At 41.5% G+C, this 19,978-nt stretch overlaps 2 protein-coding genes across 3 annotated transcripts in view; one reads left to right on the top strand and one right to left on the bottom strand.

The window, feature by feature from the left end:
• The window catches only part of KLB (klotho beta), a 33,003-nt gene extending 21,474 nt beyond the window's left edge, over nucleotides 1–11,529 (top strand). Inside the window, exons 4-5 of the mRNA XM_019717564.3 lie at nucleotides 4,002–5,145; nucleotides 9,752–11,529. Of these exons, the coding sequence (XP_019573123.3) occupies nucleotides 4,002–5,145; nucleotides 9,752–10,137 (1,530 nt within the window). The 3' untranslated portion in view covers nucleotides 10,138–11,529. The remainder of the gene's footprint in view (nucleotides 1–4,001; nucleotides 5,146–9,751) is intronic.
• A 3,941-nt stretch (nucleotides 11,530–15,470) lies between these two features.
• On the bottom strand, nucleotides 15,471–19,976 carry RPL9 (ribosomal protein L9). Of its 2 annotated transcripts, none has more exons than XM_019717569.2 (8): nucleotides 19,949–19,976; nucleotides 19,451–19,497; nucleotides 19,237–19,352; nucleotides 18,565–18,660; nucleotides 17,042–17,174; nucleotides 16,144–16,224; nucleotides 15,808–15,922; nucleotides 15,471–15,561 (listed from the first exon to the last, which is right to left on the bottom strand). In XM_019717569.2, exons 2-7 carry the CDS (start codon nucleotides 19,494–19,496, stop codon nucleotides 15,816–15,818), a joined length of 579 nt encoding a protein of 192 aa, XP_019573128.1. In that variant the 5' UTR covers nucleotide 19,497; nucleotides 19,949–19,976; the 3' UTR covers nucleotides 15,471–15,561; nucleotides 15,808–15,815. The 2 variants fall into 2 exon arrangements, with proteins under 2 accessions (XP_019573128.1, XP_019573129.1); XM_019717570.3 differs by lacking the exon at nucleotides 19,949–19,976 and adding an exon at nucleotides 19,580–19,935.
• Nucleotides 19,977–19,978: the final 2 nt, after the last annotated feature.

The following is a 19,978-nucleotide window of genomic DNA, read 5'->3' as shown; positions in this document are numbered from 1 at the left end:
TCTCCCCCTCCACACGGCATGGGCAGGCAGCCATCTTTTCCCTCCCACTTCAAGTAGGTTTATATTTTCCAAAATTCCAGACCATGTCATGGAGGGTGTCATGTGAGGTCTCTGGTCCCGCTCCTCACATAAGACTGCAGGACACGGTGAGGCCAAAAAGGAACACCCACGGAGCCATAGGTAGGGGAGTCATACCACTATAGTCTTGCTGGTGGCTGGGTTGGAGACACAGGAGGCAGGAGCCACACGATCCGCAACCTGCCATACGCTTCTCTGACAACCAACCTCACGTGCTAACTGCAATCCGCTCTTGCTAGCTCAGCCACCATCTTCTTGCTAGCCCGCATTTGCTGCTAGCATAGCCACAGCAGTTATATTAGTGGCCAATGGCTCACCGGTTACAGCTGACGGCCAACCAGCCACAGCTGATGGCCATCCAATCCTAGTTGATGGCCATTTACTACCTGAGCCAGCACCTTTCCACGTGAGGCCGAGAGCCTGGAAACTGCACTTTGGGGCTCTGTCCCCACACCAGCAAAAAGAGAGATCAGGAGAGACAACTGTTCCTGCCTGTGCATGACCCAACTTGCAAGTTCCTGCTTCATTTGAAAACCTCCATCTGTTCCCCATAGATTGACGGCGTGAATGTCTGCCCCATTCTGAGGACTGTACTCCGACGCTGAGTAGGAGCAAAAGCTGATCACTGGGGTCAGGGGAAAGAAATTCTGTATTCAACCAGGTCTGGGTTTCATGTTCACACCTGCAGCCCAGCAAGGAGTCAGCTCCCCTTGAAGTTGGACTAAGAATGAGGATGAATGGTTTGCCAAGAAAAAATAGGATGCTTTATGAAAATCAGCGGGAGGATGTATGTATAGGTGATGTGTAGGCAAAACCTAGATGTCCTCTATAAGAAGGCTGACAAAGTGAAAGTAACACATTAAAAATATTACTATGCCGACCTATACATACCCCCATCTTATTTTCCCCCAAGCTCTTACCATTCTTTCCTCCTCTGAATATTGTTTTGAAAATTTTCGAACTCGTACAATAAACACCCATATTCCCCTCAGCAAAATTAACCAGTTGTTAACACGTTGCCACACTTGCTTTATCTCTGTTTTTTTGTTTTATGAACCATTGAAAAGTTGTAGCCCTCATTACACTTCACCCCAAAATATTTTAGCATGTGTCGCATAAGAACAAGGACATTCTCCTACCTCATTATAATAGTATCAAATTCAGGAAATTTGGTTTTGATTCAATATCTAACATACAATCCATATTCAAATTTCCTTAATGTCCCAAAAGTGTCATATATATATATTTAAATTTGATCACAAACAAGGATCACACATTGGCTGTCATGTATCTTTAGTCTCTCTAATTCAGAACAATCGGTCCCCCAAACTCAAGGTACTGTCATTTTTGAAGAGTCTGGGCCAGTTGCTTATAGAATGTCTCATGGATTTCTCTGATAGTTCCTTTATCAGATTCAGTTAACTATTTCTGGATATACCACTACATGGATGATGTGTATTTCCCAACACATCACACAAGAAGGCACATGATGTCAGTTTGTTTCATTACTAAAATGTCAGATGAAATAGTAGCCACTAGATTTCTTGGTTAAGGTGGCATTTGCCAGATCTCCTAATTGAAAGGTACTTTTCCATTTGTAAATAAGAAGTAATTTGATGGTGCTACTTTGAGACCATATAACTATCCTGTTCCCCAACATTTCACCCAATGGTCTTAACATCGATTATGAATCTTGCTTGAATTAGTATTTTATAGATCGCAAAATGGTGAATTTCTAATTAGATTATTCCTTCTACATTTATGAGGTTTTGGTTTTTTTTAATTTTTTAATTTAAGTATAGTTGGTATACAGTATTCTATTGGTTATATTAGGTTCAGGTGTACAATATAGTGATTCAACATTTTGTACCTTACTATGCGATCACCTCACTAAGGTGGTCTCTTCTAAATTCAGTGTGTTATAACTCACTGTTGTCATTGTTTCATTAGAACTTTTGATGTTCAAATTATCCCAAATTTGGCCAATGGGGCTCCTTCAAACTGCTCCTGTCTTTTTAAAATTTCCTTTTCAGTTTTCAAGCACTTCTTTATTTTTCTGGCACAAGCGGTACCAGCATCACCTCACTCTTTTCCTGCCCCAGACCTGGAAAAAGCCATTTCTCCAGGTAGCCCAAGACCCTTATACTAAAGAATAGAATTTTAGAACCAAGCACTGGGAACTAGGGTTGAGATCAAGGGGCATCATTTTTAACTAGATCTCTTAGCAGATTAATCACACCCACTTGCTAAGACTAATGCTTTCTGAAGGTTTTTAAAAGTAAAACAGATTTTCATTTGATCTTGCCTTACCTGATGGTCAGATTGCCCATTGTAAATATCTTTTCAATACCATGATTCTCTGATGTTTCAAAACACTGAAACTGGCTTTCTAGGCTAGGAGGATTTTACTCAAATAATTATATACAAATTTAACTTCAAGATCATCTGATCAGTGTTCTCTCAGTTTAATGTTCTAGATAACTGGTTGACAGATGGCAAGTGAGCCGTGATATGGTTTTGTAATTAGACTATGAAAGATGACACATGAGAAAACAATTAGAGGGAAAATATTTACCAAAGGTTATCATTTTTTTCCAGATGCACTTAAATTCAGCCATGGGAAGAAAAAGTACTTTAAAATAAGTTGTTTTTAAAACTCTTAGTTTCTCTTATTAATTTGAATTTAGAAATGCTTTTTTTCTTAAGCCCTCTGCTGTTTTAATTTAGACTCAAGGGCCTAGCTATGATTGCAACCAGGGAAAACTAAACCCAAGTCATGTCTACCTTGTTTGTAGAGTGCTTTAAAGTTGACAGAGCACAGCACACCTATGAGGTGGGTGAGATTGCTCCGTCACTATGTAAAGCTGCAAAGTCTGAGTTTCAAAGGGGCAGAAGTAGAACAGGAGTCCAGGGCTGTTTCCTTGGTGGACGGGGCAGGGAATGAGACACCATCAGATCTAAGAGTCAAGGTGTGCGTGTCTGGAGAATATTTTACTGTCCTTTCCACTCATAATCCAGGTACCTTGCATAAAAATGGTGTTCAGTATTCTCCTGTTGGATGAATACATGATGTGTACTCATAGGCACGTGAGTGGGGGAGAACATAATGATGCACATGTGACCATATCACTCGGACTTTTCAAATAGGAGGCATTAGGGAGTTGCATTCAGCAAATGCAAAGGGTCATTTCCTACCTGATCCCACTGGTTTCTTTTAGAAACTGTGGCTGGGTTCAACCAGCCTTCTCTAACCAAAAGTGCTGTTCTCAGTGAAATCCCTACCACTGGAATTTTAATTTTGCCTTCAATTTATGGCAGGGTTTGAAAAGTCCATCTTTCATGATTCCTTTCAATTGAGGGTACCAAGCCAATATCCTGATGCACTTGAACAGAATCACGGGAAACCCCAGGGTATGACCTAGATTTTTAGGATGAATAAACTGGAAAACAGTTTCTCAGTGTTTTCTGTAAAATGGCTTATTTTTCAAGCCAGGCCCTAGTTTCTGGTCTCCCTGGGAAATTTCACGGGCTGAGAGGGAGAATAATCCATCAGGCCTTTTCTCTGACATCTCCAGGTCAGCTGGGACACACAGGTAGGACATACGCATCATTTATTTTCTCTGTTGTCAGTAAGAGGCTCTTTTCCCTCTCTGATGATGTATGCTATACTATGTTTCCCTGAAAATGAGACCTACCCGGACCATCAGCTCTAATGCGTCTGATGGAGCAAAAATTAATATAAGACCTAGTATTACATTATATTATACCCAGTCTTATAGTAAAATAATACTGGGTCTTATATTAATTTTTGCTCCAACAGACGCATTAGAGCTGATGGTCCAGCTAGGTCTCATTTTCGAGGAAACACGGTAAGAGCCTGTCCACCAGAACAAGCTTAACCTGAATGTTCTTGTTTTTCACAGCCAGAATTGGTGGCTTCCACCCCACAGTTCACCGATCCTCACCTGTATGTGTGGAATATGACAGGCAACAGACTGTTGTACCAAGTGGAAGGAGTGAGGCTGAAAACACGGCCACGTCAATGCACGGATTTTTTCAGTATCAGAAGAACACTTGATATGTTGGCAAGAATGAAAGTCACCCACTACCGGTTTGCTCTGGACTGGCCCTCAATCCTTCCCAATGGCAACCTGTCCATAGTTAACCGACAAGCTCTGAGGTACTACAGGTGTATGGTCAGTGAGGGACTGAAGTTCAATATTTCCACAATGGTCACATTGCACTACCCGACCCACGCCCACCTAGGCCTCCCCACGCCGCTGCTGCAGAGTGGAGGATGGCTGAACCCATCGACAGCCAAGGCCTTCCAGGACTATGCCGGGCTGTGCTTCCAAGAGCTGGGAGACCTGGTGAAGCTCTGGATCACCATCAACGAGCCCAATCGGCTGAGTGACATCTACAGACGCACTAGTAATGACACCTACAGGGCCGCCCACAACCTGCTGATCGCCCACGCCCTAGCCTGGCACCTCTACGACCGGCAGTACAGGCCCGCGCAGCAGGGGGCAGTGTCGGTGTCTCTGCACGCGGACTGGGCGGAACCCGCCAACCCCTACGCGGGCTCGCACTGGCAGGCGGCCGAGCGCTTCCTACAGTTCGAAATCGCCTGGTTTGCAGAACCCCTCTTCAAGACCGGAGACTACCCGCCGGCCATGAGGGAGTACATCGCCCTCAAGAAACAGCAAGGCCTGTCGCGCTCCACGTTGCCTCAGTTCACCAAGGAGGAAAGTAGGCTGGTCAAGGGCGCGGCCGACTTCTATGCCCTGAACCACTTCACCACCAGGTACGTGATGTACGCGCGCCAGAACAGCAGCCGCTACACCGCGGACAGGGACGTGCAGTTTCTGCAGGACATCACCTGCCTGAGCTCCCCCACCCGCCTGGCTGTGCTGCCCTGGGGGCAGCGAAAGGTGCTGAGCTGGATGCAAAGGAACTATGGAGACATGGATGTTTACATCACAGCCAATGGCATCGACGACCAATCTCTGGAAAATGATGAACTCCGAAAGTACTACTTGGAGAAATACATTCAGGAGGCCTTGAAAGGTGAGGTTCGTGGGCCATTTCAGATACAGTGAAGCATGACATTTCCAGCTAATGTGAATAAAAAAATGAGGGGAATGGAATAGGCTCATTAGTGACAGTGTCAGCTTATTAGGAAAATTTGGCAAGTATAGAAAAGTATTAGAAAGAGAGAGAGAGACAGAGAGAGACAGAGAGAGAGAGAGAGAGAGAGGAAGGAAGGAAGGAAGGAAGGAAGGAAGGAAGGAAGGAAGGAAGGAAGGAAGGAAGGAAGGAAGGAAGGAAATAATCACCCAAAATCTGACTCCCCCAAACACCTAGACTTGTGCTTGCTAGACATTTTTAATGCAACTGAGCTCATGCCATAGTAGTCTTGTATCCAACATTTTCTCAATATCACATTTTAATGTATTCCATGTTCCTTGTTAACATTATTTTAATGATTACTTAATATCTCATTATATGGCCATGTCTCCATCTATTTAACCATTCCTCTAATGTTTAATATTTAGATTTCTTTTTTTAACTACTAAAAAAATAGGTATCTTTGTACACAAGTATAAATCTTTGTCTTCATTTCTGATTATCTCCTTAGGATGGATTAACCAATATGGAATTATTAGTCAAACATTATAAACAGCAGTGTTTAAGAGTACTTATCTCATATACTCTTCCCACCATTGGCTATTATCATTCTTTAAATCTTAATTTTAAATGTTCCTGATTGATTTGTTGAAGCAGCAAAAAGTTCCCAGAAATTTACTCATTTAACAATACTCATTGATCATCTAATATGGGCAAAAATTGTCCTGGGCACTATAATTACCACTGAACAAAATAATTACTACTGTCCTTATGGAGCTTATATTTTTATGGATTAAGAGTCAACAAACAGATAAGATATAGTGTGTCAGAAGTGAAAAGGTCTATAGAAATAAAATAGAGCAGGGAAGAGGGTCCCCAGGGGTGGGAGAAAGGAGAGTGATTACAACTCTAAATAGAGTGGTTAGGGAAGTCTTCAAAGATCTGGAGCGGTGACGCAGCAAACCAATGCAGTTATTTGGAAACAGTGTTCCAGGTGAGGGAATACCAAATGCAGAAACCCTGATGTGGAGCATGCCTGGCCTGTGTGAGGATAAGGAAGGATGTCAGAGTGTAGAGAAGAATGAGCAAGGGGGGAAGTAAAGAAAAGATGAGGCCAGGGAGGTAAAGGAAGACGCAGGTCAGGAATTCTGGGTCTCACACTGAGTGAAATAGAAAGGTTCTGGAAGGTTTTTAAAAGAAGGGTGACATGATCTAACTTAGCACTTTAAAATAATCACTCTGGCTGCTCTTTTGTAAATACATTATGTCAAACCAAACCTTTCATGGCTGAAAGCTCTTCTGAAAGGGTTTCTTGAGCCATATGCTGGCCAGAAAAAGGACAGATAGTGGGGCATGCAGCCTGAACCACCACCAGCAGTGCTACATGGAAAAGACAGACATGTCCACCACCTTGGAGCTGACTGAGATTTTTATACAGTGGGTTTGAGGGAAGAAAGATGTAAATTGTTTTGAATTTACATTGGCTATAGATAAACGAGGGTGCGAAAGTGAAGTGGAGACAGTTATGGGATAGGTGCATAGTCCGTAAGGAAGTATTTGATGCTTCTGGATTGGTTGTGGACAACAATCCAGAAAGTTCATATATAAGCAAGATGCGGTGGAGTCTGGCGATCGGCATCCCTTTTTAGATAAGAGCTGAACTAGCCACCTGGAATTTGATTCAAAGTTTCAATATACATTTAGGAATGTGAGCAATCTTTGGTTGGTTTTGGCTTTGTTAGCTGACCAAACTCCTTGTCTCTTCTTCCCATTGTCCAGATGTAATTTAATTTAGGATATCTCAAAATTTTACTCTTGTCAACTGTAAAGGAGCAAAACAGAAACGGTGATTGTACTAGTCTACTCGTAGGTAACAGATAATGGTGGGTTGGATCAGGTTATTAAAAGTGGAGATGGTAAGTTTGCAAGTCTTTGCTTGGGACACGTATGCCTCAGTTAATGTCAGAGACCAGTGACGAGTGCAGGATTGAAGACAGCTCAGAATGAGTGGGGAGCGGGGTGGGCAGACACTGATTTTTACTATACAAGCATGGATGCACTCGGAACAAGTCCGAGCTCCCGAGATAGGGCTGCTCGGGCCCGGACAGCCTCCATCCCCAGCGAAACAGGTACCTGACTAGTCTTCCTGAGAGTCCCACCCGGTGCTTCCTTCCTGGTGACGCTGAGCCCCAGGCCTTGAGTGGCGCAAAGCCAGCCTTACCTGCGCCTTGACAGGAGAGCCCAAGCTGGAGTGGTTATAGGACTGTCCCTCGGCCAGGGAGACGCTGTGGCAGCAGGAGGATGACACCTCGTAGTGAGCGTTGAAGCAAACATCACTGACCGTGTTGTTCTCAAAGCCAGGGCGAGGGGCTGAGGGGCAGAGCTGGGTAGGCACGCGGTCACCGCTTGTCCGCCGCGGCCGCCCGCTCCGCCCCGGCTTCTCCGCTGCCCGCTGCAGTTATGGTTGGAGCACAAGCCGCAGCGTTTTTATAACAGCGTGTTATGACTAAGCCCAGCGACGTCACGGCGCAACCATTGCGGACATTGGAGGGGTGGCGAACGACCTTCTGCGGCCTCCTTGCCGCGTTTGCCGCGTCCTTACCACCTCCGCCACCCCCATAGTTCCATGCCCCGTCTTGTGGTTTCTTTTTCTTATGAGTGTTTAGCAATCTGGCTCTTAGGGATGTCGCGGATCGCGACTTTGGAGATAGTTCACCCCAGACTGCAATAGTACTGGAAATTGAAGCCTCTTCCTAACATGGATATCCTGTGCAGGGGGGCGGTACTGATGCGAACTGCTCGCCTGCGGCAGCCTTTTTCCTTAGAAAACAAAAATTTGAAATACCCACCCTCGTAGTAAAGCAGGTTATCGTATTCTCTTATTTTGGATTCCCCCACTTTCTGCTTCCAAATGCAGTTACAGTCCTGGTATTGCTTGAGCCCCGGGGCGCGGGGCTTGGAATGAGGGTCTGCTTGTACAGTTGGCGCGGAGGTAAGTCTAGAATTGGAAATGGGGTGGGGGTGCAGTCCTTTGCCAGCCAAGGCCTAAGCCCTCAGGACTGTTTCTCGTGTACCTGAGCCTCAGCACTGTTCCCTGGTTCCTACGCACTGGTTAAAAGGCGTCCCCCCACCTCCCCCGCACCCCGGGAGAAAGGGTCTGCATCGAACGTCGCAAACCTTCGCTCGCGTTCTCCGCCTTTCCGGCCTCCGCACCCCGGCCAGGGGCCCTGCTTCGCCACACGGGGCAGACCCTCATCCCCAGCCCCAAGCCCCAGGCTCAAGCAATACTAGGACTGTAACTACGTTTGGAACCAGAAAGTTGGGGAATCCAAAGTAAGAGTACAATAAGCGTACTTTATCTACGACGACGCTGGGTATTTTAAATTTTCATTTTTAAGGAAAAAAGGCTCATTTTTCCCGCTAGGGCATATATGATATTAGTGCTGCTGTCAAATTCCTTAGACACTAGCCAAAAAACATTGTGCAGAGAAGATGGTGAGAAGTGGCTAGATTCTGAATATAGTTTGAAGATAAAGTCAACAGGATTGGGTGTGGGGTGTGAGATAAAAGTGAAAAATGATTCCAAGGTTTTGGTTTAAATAAAAGAATGAAGTGGCCATTTACCAGGTTGGGGGAGACTGGTAGGCACAGGCTTTTGGAAGAGTTGTTTTGGTGTTGCACAGGTGGTCTGAGATGCCCATTAGAGAGCCAATTAGATGCCAAGTAGGCTAATAGATACAAGAGTCTCAGGTTCAGAGGAGAGGTCTGGGGCTGAGATACAAATTTGGGACTCAAGAGCAAATGGATTTTTAAAAATAGGGCTCAATGAAATCGCTGAGGGAGCAACCATAGAGAAGGGGCAGAGTCCTAGGACACTTCAAACTTCAGAGGTCGGAGATGAGAAATCAGTAAGAGACTGAACAGGAGCTAATCCTGTGAAAGGTAACTAGAGGATGTGTAATCAAGGGAAGTGAGTGCTTTTAAGATACCAGAAGTTACAGCATGTTTAGTCAGTAGGCAGGTAGATGTGATTGTGAGAGATTGGAGAAGTGCCCTGAGTGCTTGTTTTTCAGTGAAGTAGGAAGGTCATCACTTTAAAGCAAGGATGACAAAGGAGGTGCTGTAAGTTTGAGGACATAGAAAAGATGAAAACAGGACAGAGTGAGTGATTTGGGGAAACCAAGTGCGGTTATTGGCAGCACCAAGGGCATATCTGAGGTTTGGAAGCAGACCAAATAAGCAAGATTTTCCTGCTGTGACCCTATGATCAAAAGTGACAGTCCTTTGACCTTCATACCTCTAATTCTTAAATTTGCTCCCCCCCCCCGGATATTTTTATATTATATATGCATCAAAGTAAGACTTCAAAATTTAAACTTAAATTATTACACATATTTTCACCTTAATATCAATTATAGAAGAATGTCAAAAAGCCCTTTAAGGAAAATCACTTATGGACATGTTTACCTTGTTTCAATGAAAACATTTCTTTTTCAAAGATATTTTATAGTTGTGATTGATAATGTTCATTTCTGATATTTTTCAGCATACCTGATTGATAAAGTCAAAATCAAAGGCTATTATGCATTCAAACTGACTGAAGAAAAATCTAAGCGCAAATTTGGATTCTTCACATCTGATTTCAAAGCAAAGTCCTCAATTCAGTTTTACAACCACCTCATCAACAACAGTGGCTTCCCCTCTGAGAACAGCAGTCATATATGCAGCCAGATGCAAGTAAACACGGAGTGCACTACCTGCTTATTTTTTGCGCATAAGACACCACTGATATTCTTTAGTTGTTGCTTCTTCTCCACCCTGGTTCTACTTTTATCAATTGTCATTTTTCATAAGCGAAAGAGAAGAACATTTTGGAAAACAAACTTACAACATATACCATTAGAGGAAACCCACACGAAAGTTCTTAGCTAAACTGACCCTATTTCTGTTTGCATGACAAAGTTTCAAAATTCACTCTGGTTCCATACACCAGTGACTCAAAAGATATGCCTATATCGTAGAAGACGGTTTGTGGTAGCCCAGGTCATGACAATGTCTCTGCTGTGTGCTTCAAATGAATTTTCCCTTAGGTGTTTACTGTTGACGACAGTGAATTCTTGGATATAAAGATAAAGGCTAGTAGACAGGTAACTATAAGGATTATGATACATTACTTCATGACGTCTGATGAGCTGTTTTCCATCATTCCTCTCTAGCTATCTTTTTTTTTAAGGAGGGTGCAGCTCACAGTGGCCCATGCAGGGATCGAACCAACAACCTTGGTGTTATCAGCACCATGGTCTAACCAACAGAGCTAACCGGCCACCCCCTAGCTATCTTTTATAAATACCTATAGCTACTTAGCATAAAAGAAATTTTTGAAAAAGTGCAACTTTTTGTTATACTCCATACCAGAGATTTAAAACTCTTAACACTGGATAGTGCTATATTCTGTCACTTCTAAGAAGGTGCTTTCCCCTTTAAGACAGAGTGATTCTCAAATGGAAAGGAAAAAACACAGTAGGATAAACAGTGCTTATCTATAGCCAGTTACAGCACTCTTAGGCACATCAATCCTTTAGTTTTTCTCAGTAGAAAAGAAAATTATCAAGTATTTATAAAGCACCTAATTCTGAGGTCTTTTATCAGATCTGATTTTTTAAAAATAAGGTTAACTTCCAAAACTCACTTCATGGAAAGGTAAGAGTACTAAGATTAGAGAGCTAGACACAAATGCCTGTGAAGATACTATATAGCACAGATGGCTCGACCTCTCAAGGCGTAGTATGCTGCCATATCTGGACCCAGCAACTGTTGACTCTTGATGCAATTCCGAATGTTGGTCTGAATGAGTTAACTTTTTACATTGGACCTTTTGAAACTGGGATAAAGTAAATCCTTAAATCTGTACTTAGGAGTTTGACTTTCTTGAACTCTGTACTTAAGATTTGTTCAGTGAACCATTGTCAGAAATCTTGAATGTAAACCCATTTATACGGATTGTTTCTTTAGGTTAATCAACACTTAAATAACCCATTGCACACAGTAGCTAGTCACTATCCACCCTCTGCAGGAATTTAGACTTTGTTGAAAGTCAAAGAAAAACTCTTTGGTTCAAAAAGCCTTGGTAGGAAGCTACTCTAAGGCAGTTGTGATTTGTTTTCTGGGTCCACCTATTATGTCAGAAGCCTAATTTCATAGATATAAGATTCTAAGTGATAATGAATAGCAATGTTTTTCAATGATACTGTAGAGGTAACATAATTGTTCGAGTAATTGCAAACGAATGAGAAATAAATTTATTTGGCTGGCAAAATACTAAAATTTTGCTTGTTTTCTTTTTCTGTTCTCCTTGCCCCCACTGTACTCACTCCTCCAATCATAGTAGTTTCTAGGTTAGCCTTTCCAAGGAATTTTTGGTATTTTCTCTTTGAGAACTCACTAAGTGGACCTGAGGCTATACAAAATTACAATAACTGGTCAACTGTTTTTAATATACTCAGTCTGACAATTAAGTTCAAGAACTTGTTGCAATGATGTTGCTAACCTTTTTAGATCATCAGAGGGATTATTCATTATAAATTTGTACCAACTGGACAGTTAACCAAGTTTACTATTTGGAAGTGCTGAAAAGTTTGCATGAAAGTTAGATAACCTGAACTTTTCATCAATTCATGGCTCTTGCATCACAAAAATGCACCAGCTCACATGGCACTGAGGGAGTTTTTAGCCAGTAAACAGTAACTGTATTAGAACACCCTCCCTACTTACCTTTCTGGCCCCCAATGGCTTCTTTCTTTACCCAAAGGGAATGTTGAAAGGAAGAGACATTTTGATGACATTCAGGACATCAAGGGTAATACAACAGTTCTGATGGCCATTGCAGAAAAAGAGTTCCAAAATTGCTTTGAAGAGTGGACTAGGCGCTGGTGTGGGTGCATAGCTTCCCAAGGGGAGTACTTTGAAAGGGACCGTAGTGATATTCAGCAATGATGTAGCACTTTTTCTGGGATGAGTTCCCGAACTTAATTGTCAGGTCTGGTATAAACTACACAGATATATTTCAGTAAGAATCACTTGGCTGTTTTTTCCCCCTTCATACCACATGGATTCACTGACCCAGACTTCCAGTGATTACTACAGAAGTATCAGTTAACTCATTCCCAACTTAAGATCTGTAACATCCAAGGTTTTGAAAAAGAAGTGCATATTTACCTACAAATAACAAAGATTTGGAATTAAATTTAAGTTTTGCTTTTCTGGTCTCTTTTTTGTGCTATTTGTATCTTATATTCATGGTTTACAAGTCCGTAAGCATCACTTTTTAATGTCTTTCCAGTTAGAGCTCAAGCTTAAAACTTACATCCTCCTTTTTCTAACTTGCTGCCTTGCCATAACGCTCCCAAATATTAAAATCCCAAACCCAGTGCTTACAGTCCTCCCTTTCCGCCACTTGGGAATTACTTTACTATTAGGTTAGTGCCAAAAGTAATTGTGGTTTAAAAGGTTAAAAGCAATTGCGAAAACCACAATAACTTTTGTACCAACCTAATGTTTTTTAAGCCATCACCACTGAAGAATCCTTAGGTAAACAATCTGTCTTATGATCGATTATACTTACTACTCAGATTTATCCTAAACTCATTTAAAAATCATAAAGGGTCCATTAGAAACTGTTGACAGCTTTTGACAGGATAAGACCTTTAGAACAAAGTTTTTCTGAGACTTGTTGGAAAAAACCTTGAAGTCTATCTTATGTTACACTTTTATTCAATATAACTCTTTCACTAACAAGTCTTTGATACACGTACCGTTTCCCCAAAAATAAGACCTAGCCGGACCATCACCTCAAATGCGTCTTCTGGAGCAAAAATTAATATAAGACCCGGTCTTATCTTACATTAATTTTTGCTCCAGAAGATGCATTCGAGCTGCTGGTCTGGCTAGGTCTTATTTTGGGGGTTAACACGGTATATGTATGTGTATGTATGTGTATATATATTTATACACGTGTGTTACACACACACACACACATATATATGTACACACACACATGGAACTATCTTAAAACTGTTTAAAAGTTTCTGGAAAATTAGGTCAGTACATTGTGACTGGTTAATTCTCAAGGTAATTTATTCCAAATAAACTGGTAACACTTTAGTCAATTTTAAGAACTGTGGAATGTGAATAGGTTTGGTGTTGCAACTGGGTGCTGCCCCAACACTGCCTCCCCCATGCTCCCATGATGTGGGTCAACTGGATTATTTCTGAGTGTTTTCTCATTATAAAATGTGGACTCCTACACCTCAATGTTAGGAGCATAACACACAAAAGTTTACCCATAGTAGACACAGACGACATGGAAGTCTTCTCTGGGGAAACCAGACTTTCATTTACCGTATCTAAGTTATTAAATGGAATCACTCCTTAGCTACAACCAACCTCTCCCAAGTTACCGCCTATAAAGTTCTCACCCAGCATACCAACCCACCTTCACTCTTAGAGAAATCACATCTACTCTCACAGCTGCTATTGACACCTACCGTTTCCCTCAAATAAGACTGGGTCTTATTAATTTTTGCTCCAAAAGATGCATTAGGGTTTATGTTCAGGGGATGTCATCCTGAAAAAAAATCATGCTAGGGTTTATTTTCCAGTTAGGTCTTATTTTTCGTGGAGACATGGTATATTGCTGTGGGTCTTTATATTGAAGTTAATACTGACACTTTCAATATTAACACCTCTTAACCTCTGATAGTCCCTTGAAAATTTCTTCCTCACATTCAGCTTTGAAATCCCATTTAAACCTTCCAAAACATCTTTCCAGTCCCACTGTTATTGCTGTGGGTCTTTATAACTTGCACCTCCCTGGCAAACTGGGTACCATTCACTTCGCAAATAGCTATGTGTCAAGCACTGTTCCAGATACTTAAGACTATCCCTCTGTAGAAAAGACTGAACCCTCATGAAGGTTCCATTATAGCAGCAAAAAAAATGAGAGAGCACTATTAGTAGCACGGTCAAAGTGGGCTTCACTGAAAACATTTGACTACAAACTTGAAGTGGCCGCTCCAAGGGGCAACACAACTTGAAGGCGTTGAGGCAGTGATACTGATGAACAGGAAGGTCTGCTCAGTCAGTGTATCAGAAAGGTTAAGAGGGAGTTGAGTTTGAAAAATACATTCTGGCTGCTGCTGAAAACATGGGAGAAAGAGGAGCAAACGTTACCAGTTAAAAGGTTATTACACTGGGCGGCCCGTTTGCTCAGTGGTTAGAGAGCAGTGCTCATAATACCGAGGTTGCCGGTTCAATTCCCATAGGGGCCAGTGAGCTGCACCCCCAACTAGATTAAAAACAATTTGACTTGGAGCTGAGCTGCACCCCCAACTAGATTGAAAACGACTTGACATGGAGCTGATGGGTCCTGGAAAAAGTTCCCCAATTTAAAAAAAAAAAAAGTTATTATACTAATCCAGATGAAATGTACAGGGCTTTTTGATTCATTTCCACATTATGAAAAATTTCAACACTATGTTAAGTAGCCACAGTATAGTGAATCCCCATTCAGTATCAATAAATTTATAAGTAACTTGTTTCGCCTAGTACAACCCTACCCAATCCCTACCCCCACCCGACACCAGAAGTATTTCAAAGCAAATCCTAGATTTATCATTTCATCCATTTGAAAAAATTTTAACCGTTATAATCATCAAACCAAACATATACTTCAAGTATAACACATGGAATTAAGAGATTATGAAAGAGTTATCAGTTTTTAAAAATATCAAGGACTAGGATACGGGAGTAAATGGCTGAGGGAGGGTAGAGGGTACCACTGAAGACCTTGGACCACAGATACCAGGTTCATCAGGAACACAACTGCATCTTCTAACGCCTGCTAAGGCAGTGAGCACCTTATTCTTCCCACTGCTTCTTCCCAAGTTAGTGGCACACAGACAACTGACTCAGGCACACTTGTCTCACAAATATTCAAATTCATGCCTCTGCATGAACATCCCCCCAAATTCTGCATCTGATAATTAACAGCCACAGTGTTGCTTATCACTGATACCATATTCTTCTTGCCTGAAATACCCTTGATATGCCTTCAAAAAAACCAGATTCAAGTCATTTCTCCCAGGAAGTCTTACTAGAATAAATTGTTCTGTTCCTTCTGTTACTGTTTTCAGCACGTTGGAATTTACTTAACTGTTTACCTGCCAAGTACCTGGAAATTATAATCAGTTTAAGAAAAAAGTCCCAAATCAATACATGTCTTTTATTGTGCCTTCAAAATATCACAAAGTTCAGATTCGCTCGGTGTCTTGACGTCTTGGTGCTTCTGTAGCTGGACAACTGTAAAAAGAAATAAAAATGCCTGTAAATCTCCATCCATACCCTTGCCCAGAAAAGGCCAACTTTAATCTAAAATATACTTTATCACTTACTGGTTCATATTAAAAACATGCATCAATCCCATCTTATTCTGCCAAATTTACTGTTTCTGATGCAATTCTTTATTTTCTGCCACTACAACGCTAATCTAAGTCTGTTAGTAAATTGAGACACCCAAATAAAGCAGTAATAAAACTTAAGACCTACCTTACACCTTATTCATCAGCCTGCTGAACTGTTCCTTTTTCAGAAACATAGATACCATCCAAAAATTTTCTGATGTCCTTGTTTTTAACTGTTGTGGCTTGTTGAATCAAAGCAGCTTTAAGAGTGACAAAGATAAGGCAATTACTTTATCAGCCAAACCTACCTTAAAAAGAAACTTATTTTAACATAAATATAAAAAATATTTTACACTTAGAAAACCTGAATCTTTGGGATAGTTTTTGATTTAATTTCCACAATACAAAAAAGCTCCCAAAATGAACAGCATGCATTCAACTACAAATTTACACAAAATTTTGTAGGAATAAACACACGAACCTGAATTTGATACAAGTTCAATGTCATTTCCTTCAAGAATTAACTCATCTTTCTGGGCTTGAGATACAGAACAAGCAACACCTAAAAAGAGAGAGGGCATTTGCATAGTGTCAACATGAAATCGGAGGAAATACTTAATTTAAAAATACTTAAATAGCAACTTATGCCCTTTAAAATTCCAGATTAAATGAAATGTCTCGAGTTTTGGTTTTACAGGATCTGATTTATCTAGTCTGAAATCTTGTATTTCTGCTTAAATGAATGTGTTACAGACTGTAATACAATTAAGGAGTTTGAGACAATGATGGTATTCAGCCAGTGTGATTTAGCTAAACAAAGCTTGCATCGTTTATTTCTACTGTTCCTGTAGAGCCATTAAACTGGTACTAAAAATCGCTTCCTCCTCACTTCCCCCCTCAATGGAATAAAAAAGCATCAAGCATTCAATGTTAAAATTTTCTAATGCTTCAGTGTTAACTATGTAGCAGACAAGAACTGTTTCATGTGCATTTCAATTGTAACTCACTTAATCATAAGATGTTCCTAATTTTACCAATGAATAAAATGAGCTACATAGAGGTGATTTGCCCAAGGTTGCTAATGAGACCTGTGAACTGAACCTAGTCAGTCTATGCTATTAACCACCATTTAAATGGTCCTTTTTAAAAAACACAGCTACCATGCTCTGCAACTACCCAACGTGTATATATATATAAAAAAAAGCCTTCAGGAACCGCAATTGGTATGTAAAGCCTTCATTAACACAAAGTTACTATAAGTATAATGAAAACAGACAATTCTGAAATTAATCTAGTTTCATTTATAGCCAACCCAAAACACAATGTCTCACAACTATAAAGGAAGAATTTCTGAATCTTATCTGAAGGTATGCACATACCTGACCTCATCCGAACCCTGCGGATGTACTTTTCACCCAAGAAATTTCGGATTTCAACAAGAGAACCATTCTCCTGAATAACGACGTTGATGGGGAAGTGAGCATACACAGACCTCATCTTGTAACGGAAGCCCTATGTTAAAGTAAATAATTATCGATGTTGAGAAATTTAAAAGACAAGAAATCCAGTTTTTAAACTTTATAGGGTGCTCACATCATACTTATTTAAAAATGAAACAGTCCTCACATAGCACTCACTGTCAAGATTTTATAACAACTGTCACCTGAACCAAGCGTAACAAAAATTTTATACACAAACATTTGTTTTCAGTGTCTCCTCGCTTAAGATTTATTTTAATTCTTAATTAACCGGAGGGACGACTGGTTAGCTCCGTTGGTTAGAGCACGGTGCTCTTAACGAGGTTGCTGGTTCAATCCCCACATGGGCCACTGTGAGCTGTGCCCTCCACAACTACACTGAAACAACTACTTGACTTGGTGCTGATGGGTCCTGGAAAACACACTTGAAATAAATAAAAGTTAAAAAAAAAAAGGTATTTTACTACCTCCTATAAGCCTACAGTAAACAATGCTAGCTTCTTCTTTTTTTTTAAAGGGGAACAGTGTTTCTCCAGGGCCCATCAGCTCCAAGTCATTGTTCTTCAATCTAGTTGTGGAGGGCGCAGCTCAGCTCCAAGTCCAGTCGTCGTTTCAATCTCAGTTGCAAGGGGCACAGCCCACCATCCCATGCGGGGATTGAACTGGCAACCTTGTTGAGAGCTCCCGCTCTAAACAATTGAGCCATCCAGCAGCTCCAATGGTAGCTTCTTTTAATAACACCAAAGCCCTTCATCTTGGGCATTAGACTAACGTTTACTGAGTTACTAAGGTAGGCCAGCCAGATGGCAATAATTGAGGATATCAAGGAAGGCAAGGATACCCTGCCTTCAAAGAACTTGGCTTGGGAGCAAGGAGAAACATGACAAGGTAGGGTTATAATGGAGTTAATTAAGTACAGGGTGCCATTATAGGGGTACTCTAGATAGGCTGAGTTTTAATGAACAGTATTTCAGCAAAGGCAGAAGCATAAATTTTATCTTAAAGGCTGGGGGGGAGGAAAGTTTAAAAAGAGAATAGTGACATCAACCATGCTTTTAGGGAAATGGACAGGGAGCTCAGAAATTAGATCCATCTTTTTCTATCCCTACAGGCCTTGGTGGTGAGGTATACCAACCTCAAAGCCTACCTTACATGCTACATTTCCTATTAAAAAAAGTGCATCCTGAAGAGATGAATCTAATTTTGTGTGAAAAACACCATCAACATACTAAGACCATCTGGTCTTTACTCACATTTAATCCTAAAGATAAGGATGCCAAAATTGAAAAATTCTAGATGTTCTAGAATTCAAGTATCTCAGTAATTACATGTTTTCTCTTCTCTGCAGTAGACGTTTCTATTGCATAAAGTGCAGCCAAGAAAGCTCCCCTTCCTAAACAAAGTAGTCTGACGGGTCTGCTTACCAGTGTAACACCCTTGATCATGTTCTGTACGTGACTACAGATAGTGCGAACAGTAGCCAGTTCCTTTCTATTTCCCCACCATTTGTCAACCCGAAGCTGTAAAAGAACAAAAACTTTAGCCGATTCTTTCCTGGAATAAGTAGGCTTGGAAGAAAACAAAGTAACTCAAAATTTTAGTATGTCATTATTAAAGTACATGATTTTCAACTGGGAAAATGCAACCACATATAAAGCCTTCAATAATTAACTTTCTATTACTTGTCACAGGAACACACTTTCACAAAGGAGTGACAACCCAGAAACGCTTATTTTTGTACAAGTTGCATCAAACTTCCTTTCTAGAAATCTAAAATACTCGGTTTAAAAGTCTACTGCCTCGTTCCTAAGATTCTTACAAAACAATCACGAGGAAAATAAACCTAACCTGTAATAGTATTAAGACCTGCCACTAACGATAACTACCAGTATTGAATTTTATAATCCACTCTACTCAGAATTCCGTTTTCAAACTTTGCTAAAACGCTAACACCAAAGCTAGCAACAATTTGGAAACCAAATTTAAGCTAAAACATTAAACCTCTTTAATGTTTAAAGAACCAATTTTGGTGTTATTAAATCACAACTTTCCAAACATGCAATTAAGGTGTCAAAAAAAAACAAACAAAAACTCACCCTCTTCTTCTTCTTTCCAAGGAGACTGAGTTCTACATTGATGTGATTGAAGTCCCTCCGCAGGGTGCCTCTGGGGCCCTTCACAATAACTGTGCGTCCCTTCAGAGTGATGTCCACTAAGAGAGAATGCATTTGTAAGGCCTCTGAATGAGGTCAAAAACATGCAATACAGACGCAAAAAAAAAAAAAAAAGGCTAATTATTAAGTCACGTACCATTTTCTGGAATGTCCACAGTCTGATTGCTGAGAATGGTCTTCATCCTGAAATACAAACATTTGGGATAAGCAAGCGAGCGGAGGCTTGTTTTCCACCCAAGTACCCCGCCCAGAGCTTCTCTCCTACCGGAGACCGGCAGGCAAAAATCCCGGGGAAGGTAAAGGAAGACCGACACGGAGAGCGGCCGCCGGTGCGCTCTGCCCTGCAAGGAGCAACTACTAAGCGGTGTCACGAGGCCCGCCAGCCGGCGAACTCTCGCTCAGCGCAACCCTGGGAGCCCTATCAGGGAGGCGCCATCCCGGCAAGGCTGAGGGGCGGGGTAGGCCTAAAAGCCCAGCACAGGGGTCGAATCCCTGCGCCACCAAATGCATATGGCGCTCGCCGCGCAGGGGGACAACCAGGATAAAAGCTCCGAGAGCCCCAGGCTCGCCGCTGGCTTTTCCGCGACGATGGCTTCAGATTCCCAGGGCCCACCAACTATTCCCACATCCTCACCTCGCAGTAGATTCAGCAAAGAGAGAACGT

The sequence above is a fragment of the Rhinolophus sinicus genome, chromosome 1 (genome assembly GCF_057876585.1).
Source record: "Rhinolophus sinicus isolate RSI-liver-muscle chromosome 1, RSI-T2T, whole genome shotgun sequence".
NCBI classification, from domain to species: Eukaryota; Metazoa; Chordata; class Mammalia; order Chiroptera; family Rhinolophidae; genus Rhinolophus; species Rhinolophus sinicus.
This window is presented reverse-complemented; position numbering and strand designations above follow the sequence as displayed.